Source organism: Akebia trifoliata, chromosome 13 (genome assembly GCF_017979445.1).
Source record: "Akebia trifoliata isolate Shusen 1 chromosome 13, ASM1797944v1, whole genome shotgun sequence".
Lineage (NCBI taxonomy): Eukaryota > Viridiplantae > Streptophyta > Magnoliopsida > Ranunculales > Lardizabalaceae > Akebia > Akebia trifoliata.
The window spans coordinates 6,067,782-6,077,243 of NC_141387.1; the positions used below are offsets into that span (position 1 = coordinate 6,067,782).

The window sequence follows — 9,462 nt, forward strand, 5'->3', positions numbered from 1 at the left end:
TTAGCAGTCACGCCCCTAGCTTACTTGCATTTCTCAAACTAAATCGTAATTGGTGTACATTGACAGACAATGCAACTTTGTTTAGAGGTCAATCTCCATCCAACATTACAAGAAAAAAAATATATATTGCTCTATAATTTAGTTGTCGAAACCTTTCAAAATTCAAGATCAAGGCTTGAGAGTTGATTCTTCTCCAAATTTTGCAATCAAAATATTATGAACTTATTTGTTTCCAAAATTTTGGACGAGGTTCCCAAATTAAAGATTCTCACTCTTGAACAAACTAGCTCTTCTCTTAACAAATGTTTTTATAAATAAGTACTTTGCATAATTATATTTGACGAATGGAGTTAGACCAATAGCTTAGTTGATTTGACACATTGCAAAGCAACTTTGAGCTCATGGATTCAAGTCCACCTTATCCATCAAAAAGAAAAAAATTATGTTCAACAAATAATATTATTGATGAAGGATTGTTTCGGTAGTGGTTAATTCAAGATTGCAAGCCTAAAACTTTACAACACCAATAAATTTTTTTTTTTCTTTCCGGAATTGAGGTCGTTGGGCCTCTTAGAGCACTCAACTAATCTTGGGGGCTCCTGTTGTCCCCTTCCCCTACATGCATCAGATAATGTATGAGCTAAATCGCTGAGTTTAGCCCCTAAGGCGAGATTTAAACTCAAGACCTTTTGCTTCTTGACTATCTTACCCATAGTTAACAATTCGATGTACGGGAAAGAATCTTTATGAGATTAATTCAAGTATGATTCAGAACTTACACTTAGCAGTTCGTTAAAAAATTCGAAGAACAACAAATATTTGATATGAGAACGGTTCAAGTATAATTTGAGTCAGAGAATAACAAAGTACATTTAATACTCTTATGCATCTTTATCAAACATTTAAGCATTATTCCAAATCAATACCACTTCGATGCTTTTACACTATTTATTAGACCCTTTTTTTTGTAGGATAAAAATTTCTTCTAAAACATATGTAATAAAAAAATTTATTTTAATTTTTTTTCTAAGATAGCATATATAGAATAAATTTTAAAATAAGAACATAATGATTTTTTTTTAATCTATAATTAATCATATTATTAATAAAAATCTTCTTAATGCAAACAAATAATCTACTCAATTGAGTTACCAAGATTCTTGTTCAAATAATCGTAGGAGAGGAAAGAGAAGATATATAAAATGAGTAAAAAAAAATTATTGATCGATAATCGAGAGATTTGATAATAAATAATGATTAGTGATCATCTAATGATGAAATCTTTAAGTGCAAAGAAAGAACAATAAAAATATTATCATGCGATATTGAGATAAAATAATTATTTTTAATAAAAATAAAGATTAATTTGTGTTTTTAAGACTTTTTCCCAAAAGTATTTTTGATTTGTTTATTTTAAGAAAAAAAATTAAATAATTAAATTTTTTTTTATTAATTTGTGAATTATTGGAAGAATTACTAAATATGATCTCATCATCCCTTAATCCCTTAATGGGCAACAAACATCTGTGATGTTAATGGAATCATTCATGGGTGATTGGAAATACAACTAAACTATATTATCTTAGTTGAAGAAAATCAAGGATCATCTGTTGGTCTCCACACTGGGACATAGTTTATATTATCCTTCTTCGGCGCATATTATCATTTCTCTGCCTTCACTTTCTCCTCCTCTTTAAAACGACTAAAATTAGTTCAAATGGATCGAACAGCACAGAGAGAGAAGATTCGTTGTTTCGCGGAGCAGAGTAGCAAAGATGTCTTCGTTTGACACATTCAGCAACGATGGAGAAGATCTGAGGAATTCGAACCGTCCCTTTGATGACGATGGATACATTGGCTACGATCCTCGTCTCCCTTCTCAACGCTACGAATCCTACTCAGATTTCGCCACAGAAGATGATGATCCAACGAAGCTGGACCACATAGATGTATCCGACGATCTTCCTCCTCCACCGTCCGATTTCCATGGAGGTTTCCCTGCTGAAGACGAGATCACTGTCCATCACGTATCTCACACCACGGACAGTGTTCCTCCATCTCCAGAAATCTATGGATTTAGCTCTTCCGCCATTGATGAACCTAATCATGGTTACTCGGATTCTCCATTCATGGAGATTCCTGAATCGAACGGTCATGGGAAGGCGTATGGTGTCGGTGATGATTTGGATGGTGTGTTCTCTTCTGATGGACCAATGCTTCCGCCTCCGACCGAAATGCAGCCGGAGGAAGGATTTGTTCTTCGTGAATGGCGACGGTGAGGTTTTTAGATTAATTTGTTTGGTTTTAGATATCAATTGTTAAGATCTGTGGAAAATTTGTGAAATTTAGGTGTGAATTTGACTTTTTTAGGTCTCGATGTGTTTAGATCTGAGTTTTATTTTTGTTGATTTTTTTTCTTTTTTTCTTTTTCGTGATCTAAGGTTAGTTGGGACTTCGGAATTAGAATTATTTGGTGTGAGATTGGTTGTGAAATTACCCGTAAAATTCAAGTTGAACAATCCTATCTATTATTATAAGGGAAAAAAAATAGTTAGATCTGGGAGAAGAGATTGCACCGACATAGTATTCAACTTCTTTGAAATGACATGGTAAAAATCGCTAGATTAGATCTGTCGTTTTTGTTGCTGTTTTGGTTTTCTTGGTCTAGGGTTAGTTAGGCTTTCGGAATTAGAACTATTTACTGTAAATTGGTTGTGAAATTAGCTGTTAAGTTCAAGTTTGATCAATGTTATATCTTACAAGGAGAAAAATTAGTTAGATCTGGGAGAAGTGAATGCACTGATATGGTAGTCAACTTCATTGAAGTCATGTTGTAAAAAGATGTCTCGAATTTGTGACAATGCAAGTCATTTTTCTGATCTAATTGAAATTGAGTTGATCTGGTAAATTCTGTATGGAAAATGACCAGTGTTCCTTCAATTTTTGAAATTGGATGAGAGTTTGCCTTGTACAGCTGGTAGCCACGTGGCTTTCCCATTCATGATTCAACATTTGTGCCTATTCATTTCTTCCAGAGGGGTGGATCCCATGTTTGGTGGGTCGTATATGTATGGGTTTTCCGAAGGTAAGATCAGATGTCTAGCTTGTAGGACGGTATCTCATTTAGTCTATTCAGTTAGGCTATTCTTCTTTATGGTGTTGGCCCTTTCAGTCGTATGTGGTTCAAGTGAATTTGTTTTAGTGGGGGTCTGAATAGACAATGCAGTTGAAGTTGGTGACCCTTTTAAGTGGCCTCAGGATTTGTGTAGATGAATTTTAGCATAAGCTTTTGATATTGTTCGGCAGAAGAGATGGAAATTGAGGTGGGAACCTTGTAATTTTTAGAAAATAATATAATCTCCTTTAGATGCCCAAATGGTGTATTTACCAATTACCATCAATGCTGAGCATCCCATCAATGAGCTATGGCTTTTACTTTGACACTATCCCAATCAGCTGATCTTACTCATTTAGTTATGAACCTCACTACTTGGACAGCTCAGGGTGCTACATTTGGGCTATGGTCTGTAAGCCATTAATTAAGCACTCTAGATTTGTAGCGCATATATATCGGCTGGACTCTTTTAGTTGCAGGAATATAGGTGTTGCCGACACTACTTGTACCCCGAAATCTCACTTAGCATCCCCACTTTCTATAATTTAACAAGAATTGTTCTCTAAGAGACGCTTCCATGACTCCACAATCAAGACCTATCCCATACATGCTCCCACATCATGCAACTAAGGTTGGATGGATAGTAACTAACTACTTCATTTACTTGTGTCAGAGTTGTCCAATTTGCAAAAAGACCATGGAGTGAAGGGTTGAATGCACACTCTGTTGGCCTTGTGCCTCAGTATCTTGTGTTTTGCTTCATTTGGATTGTTACTTTATTATCCAAATGTGTATTTAGTAATGCTATGAACACAATGAGTCAAGAGTGATCTTTTAGGAAAGGAGTACTCCTGTTTACCATGGCTTAGATTTTTCCATAAGGAATGGGCTTTTAAGGAAGGGAAACTATTCATAATAAATTTTCTTGCCAGTTTCTCTTGATGACTCCTTTGTGCCTTTCGGTAAAAGGACTTGTAAAAATTTATAAAATGTGGTGTATCATGTATACATCATTTATGATGTAGTTTGGTTTTTCTTTTTCTTTTTTTCCTCCCATTAATAAAATTCTACTAATAAAAAGAAAGAAAAATTATATGATATTGTTTTAGCTGTTAGGTCTATTGCACAGGAGGTTTAGGGAGACGAATGGAAGATCAAATAGCATACAATGTTTTTGCAGAATTAGGGTATTGGAAATGAAAGCATTGCTATTTTGATGGATGTGTAGAAATGCAAGAGAAGTATTGGATTCTCTTGGCTAAGTAGGTTGTTCAATACCATTTTGAAGTGTGAAATTTGGGTCAATGGAGAAATTTAGAGAAAATCAGAAGAATCTCATCATGATTTTTGCTGACTTAGAGAAAGCTATGAAAAAATACGTAGAGAGTTAATTTGGTGGGTATTGGGGAATAAAGGACTCCTGAGTAGATGTATTGACATGGTGGAAGCATATATGAGATAGTTGTGACTATTGTGAGGAAAAATGGTGATGATACAAAGTAAACTGAATAACAATTGGCGTACATCAGAGAACGACTTTTGAGTCTATAATGTTTGTTCTAGTTATAGCTTCTTTAAAGTCCAAGTGGGGCTTCAAAATAAGTGGAACCAAGACAGAATAGTGCAACTTTTTTGTTTTTGATAAGTAAATGATGCGACTTTAATAATGAACACCCATAGGGAGGAAAGACTAGTAAAGTTGATTGCGAGGAAATACCCCAACATTTTCACACCTTGATTTTATCATCCACAAGGATGGAGAGATTGTGGGGGATGTTGACCATATAATTAAATTTAGATGTTTAAAAGGGAGGTGTGCATTTGGAGGCATGTGACTAACCAATTGCAATCAAATGGAAAGAAATATTTTTTTAAGCTGAAAGTAAGACCTGTCATGCTTCATGGATCTGAATTTCGGGCAATCAAGAAACATTTTGTTCAAAAAAAAAAAAACTTGTTCATAGATTGAGTATAGTGGATATGGGGATGCGGAGTGGAAAGATCGAGAAAGATAAAATTAGAATTAAATGCATTATGAGATAATGTAGGAGTAGTCCTAATTGGTGATAAATTAAGGTAAAGTCAGCTTAGATGGCTTGGTCATGTGCTCAAAGGCTGATTACTATCCCATGGAGAAAGATCATGCTAGTTGAAGGTTTTAAAAGAGCAAGAGAAAGACCAAAAAAAACATGGACTAAGGTAGTGAGAGCAGATATGAACACGCTGAATTAACAAAAGGCGACTTTGGATGGAATTCAATGGATGATCAGGATTCGTTCAGCCAACCCCAAATTTTTGGGATAAGGCTTTGATGATTATGACGAGTTTTACCATATTAGGATGGCCCCTGTCACCAATTTTAGGACACTAGGGCTATGACACACATCCATCACAACTGTTGATTACCAGTATTACCACATAAACTACATTACAACTAGTAGTGGTTCATTTAATCCAACCTCATCTTACTTTTTATTTCCTTAATTGTCACACGTGGTGTTATTTCTCCCAGAAAAAAAAAAAAAATTTAATTGTGCAACAATAACTTATGTTGTTATCCTAAGTTGGGTATGTACAAGACACTGAGAGAACATATTTATGGTATGAAAGGGGAAGTTCTATCTTTATATACTTGCTCGTGAGTTGTAAATGTGACCACTTGGAAGGCAGATAATTTGGTTGAACCTGCATATAACATATTTCTAAGTCTCAGAGATCTGGTATCAAATTTGATGATACCATTTGTTGTCACTCTCAAATTCTATAAGTTATATGCTCAAGATGGTTCTAGGTTTTTTTATTATTTATGAGATAGTTCTAGAATTTACCTTACCTAGTTTGCAATTTTTTAATATTGATCTATCCAGAGTTTATGAGTTACTTGGAATTTTGACTGTGATCAAAGTTTTATCCCATACTTTGCCAACTATTCTTCTAGCTACATAGCAAGGATGTAATTCCTTGAACTTCACACTTTATGAATATTGTAATTTAAATTTAGCATTTATCCATCTTGCTAGACATATGTGTTCCATCAAAATATCATATGTTTATCATTATTTTTATGACTCAGGATCCAATACGGTGTCCCATTCCTATAAAATTGGTTAGGTGTCCACGTGGCACACGTTAGTTGGTGTTGAACACGCCTCAGGCTCCTAACCAAGCCGTTCACGCAGCCCATTGCATTTGTTTCTTAATCAAAATTGTGACACGTAGACACCTAACCTATCGATCGAAACCGGACACCGTAGGGGATCTCAACTCTATTTTTATATAACATTTGAGATTGTCCTGCTCTCCGAAGTTATAAATGATAGAGAAATTTACATCATCTGCTGGTTCAGGGTAAACGCCATTCTCCTTGAGGAGAAGGAGAAAAGGGAGAAGGAGATGCGCAACCAGATTATTGACGAAGCTGATGACTACAAACGAGCTTTCTATGAGAAAAGGAAACTTAACTGCGAGACTAACAAGACTAATAACAGAGAAAGAGAGAAGGTAAAGAATGTTAAACAGCTTTTGTTCCAGTCTTTATGCTTCTTTCTGTCTTCTATATTCCCTCATTTTTCATTATTGTGTTGGTGTTTGGAGCAGCTATACTTGGCTAATCAGGAGAATTTCCACAAAACCGCGGACAAACATTATTGGAAATCAATAGCAGAGCTCATCCCCCATGAAGTACCCAATATCGAGAAGAAAAGAGGAAGGAGGGATCCAGACAAGAAGCCATCGATCACTGTTGTCCAAGGCCCAAAGCCCGGGAAGCCCACTGATCTTTCGAGGATGCGTCAAGTACTCCTGAAGCTGAAGCACACACCCCCACCTCACATGATACCTCCACCTCCTGCACCCGTCAAGGATGCAAAAGATGCCAAGGATGTGAAAGATGCCAAGAATGGAAAGGATGCGAAAGATGGAAAAGAGGCGGCGGCACCGGCTGCAGCTGAAGCCACAGCCAGTGATACACCCGCTAAAGATGCCGTGGCTAATGGTTCTCCAGAGGACTCATCCAAACAAGAGGCTCCTGAGCCAGCTTTGGAGCCTGAGCCAGCCGTTGTCGAGTAATCACAGACGAAAGCTTTTTTTTTTTTTTTACCGATATGTTGCTTTTTTTCTCATGAATTCGATCTCTTACTGCTTACTACCTCACCACGCCATTCATTATCGAGAAAATAAGAACAGCTAGGTTTTATGGTCAATTTGTAATCTCTGCATTATGAACTGCAGAGAACTACCCTTGTTGCGATCACTTTAGGATTTTTCGAGACTAACATGTTGAAATTTATTTTTATTGTTATTTGTCTGTTCTGAGATATTTTGTAATTGGAGCAGGAATTTGTTTTTATGGTTTTGCTTCACAAATCAGTTTTTCTTTTGGGTTTGGCCTTTTAATTTGCATCAGATATATATAGTGGAATCGATCCCTTTTTTTGACAGCAATAGGACCAACCGAAGAGTCGAATCTTTTCTTTGATGGAGACTTTGATGGGATTTGAACTGGCTGCGTCAAAGTTGCACTTTGATTTGTCAACCAAAGAATTAGTCATGTCTGTCTGAATCAAAATCTGCTCGAGTGACATTGAAACGTACAGGAAGGGGGGGCATAGAAGATTTTCATCGAGATATGAGTGAGAACTTGATGAAAGCATTTACGGTTCTGACACACATCCACGTCAAAAATGTTCTCAACAATGTACATTTTAATGTTACTTCAGCAGTATCGTATTGATTATTTAACTTGAAGATGAAGAAACATGGTTTTAAAACTCATTTCGATCATACGAGGTCGAGTTGTCTTGGACTAGATTTAAAAAAATGTCTGAATTAAAACAAATCATATCTTTGAGACGACTTGTCAACTCGTCTCGTTGGTGGATGATACAGAGACAAGTCAGGCGAGTCGTCTCAGTCTTTGAGGAGATTTAAAACCATGTGAGCAAGTTGTGTGCAAAGCATTGGTGAGACTCTCGGGATGTAAAGTGCGGGTCAAGGTAAACAATAAAAGATATGATCTTTCTATTTGATTTAATCATGGCTTTTAGAGTTCAATTTTTAGTGCAAGATTTGAAGGACTATAAATGATAATTTCTCATCCAATAGTGATCGAGGCGTGCACTCTTCATGTTGTCCTTGATATCAAATTAATGAAGAAAAATCATCGTAGTACCTATGAAAATATATACATAACTGAACTAATTATTGGGACAACAAATGCTAGAAAAGTAATAGAAAAGATAACAATTAAAGATCATAGATGGAGGCATTCTTTCTACTAAAACAAAGATGAGGATATTGGGATGAATGAGTTTGAAAGAAAATTAAAGATAAAACTACATTGCATCAATAAAATAGAATGACTGCAATTTGCAACAAACTAAGGAAAAGTCAATACAGATTATCAACCCCTGTGAAGCGATCACTAATAAAAATTTCACTTAGAAGGAAAATGCAAGTTAAAGAATAATAATGAAAATATAAAAAAGAACATTGATTAAAGCATTGAGAAGCATTGAACATATTTGAATTAAGAATAATGACAAATGCACACGGTTGGGTACACGACTGACGTGACAAAGGCACAAAACCATAGATCTTCTTCATTGGGATGTGTGGTTCTTGGCCTTGCCATGTCAGTCGCATACCCAAACCACGTGCATTCATCACAACTCTTGAATTAATAAAAGACAATTTTTTTTTTTTTAGAGATTTGAATGGAGGAATACCGCTTGCTCAGCTGACTCAAAACATTTGGGACAAGGTGTTGAAAACAACGACAGCGCAGGCTGTAGAGTAGTACTAGTCATATGTACATAAATACTATAGACATGTTTTGTTCAAACTATATCTTATCAAAGACAAAATGTACTGAAAATGGTGACAATATAACACAAAACATGTGCACGGGATGTAAGGTGTGTAGATGGACCCGTTGTGCCTTGCTCGAGGTTTGTCTCATTTTGATATAACCTGGATCAACAAAATGGTAATTGGAAGTAATACAAAAATATTTAAAAGTGAGTAGATGAGCCCACACACGTATATGATGTCGTGCTCGCTTGCTTGCTCATCTTGATTCAATTCTACCGTGTGTATTGGATCTAACCACAATAAGATATTATTTCCCTTTTACGCTTGGACCATGATAATGGACTTCCACCATGAGTGAAATACTTGGTACAAATAAAAAAGCTTCGTGCTCTTTGATTCTCTCAATTTCTATAGCGCCTCTCATAACCATATTATAACTTCATCAATCCCACTATTTTTTTCATTACGTTCTCAATGAACATGTTGTTCTAGGGTGTGTTGGATGTAGAGAGAGATACGTAAGTGAGGAAATTTGA

At 35.8% G+C, this 9,462-nt stretch overlaps 1 protein-coding gene across 1 annotated transcript; it reads left to right on the plus strand.

Annotated features, from left to right (window-relative positions):
• Window positions 1-1,688: 1,688 nt before the first annotated feature.
• Window positions 1,689-7,480, plus strand: LOC147387554 (clathrin light chain 1-like). The gene is made up of 3 exons (XM_086420835.1): window positions 1,689-2,275; window positions 6,463-6,616; window positions 6,713-7,480. The coding sequence occupies exons 1-3, from the start codon at window positions 1,776-1,778 to the stop codon at window positions 7,181-7,183; spliced, it is 1,125 nt and encodes a 374-aa protein (XP_086276961.1). The 5' UTR covers window positions 1,689-1,775; the 3' UTR covers window positions 7,184-7,480.
• The last annotated feature ends 1,982 nt before the right edge of the window (window positions 7,481-9,462 follow it).

Coding starts and splice junctions, on each gene's coding strand:
- LOC147387554 (XM_086420835.1), top strand. CDS start 1,776: ATGTCTTCGTTTGACACATTCAGCAACGATGGAGAAGATCTGAGGAAT. Junction 2,276..6,462: donor GTTCTTCGTGAATGGCGACG/GTGAGGTTTTTA, acceptor CTGCTGGTTCAG/GGTAAACGCCATTCTCCTTG. Junction 6,617..6,712: donor ATAACAGAGAAAGAGAGAAG/GTAAAGAATGTT, acceptor TGTTTGGAGCAG/CTATACTTGGCTAATCAGGA.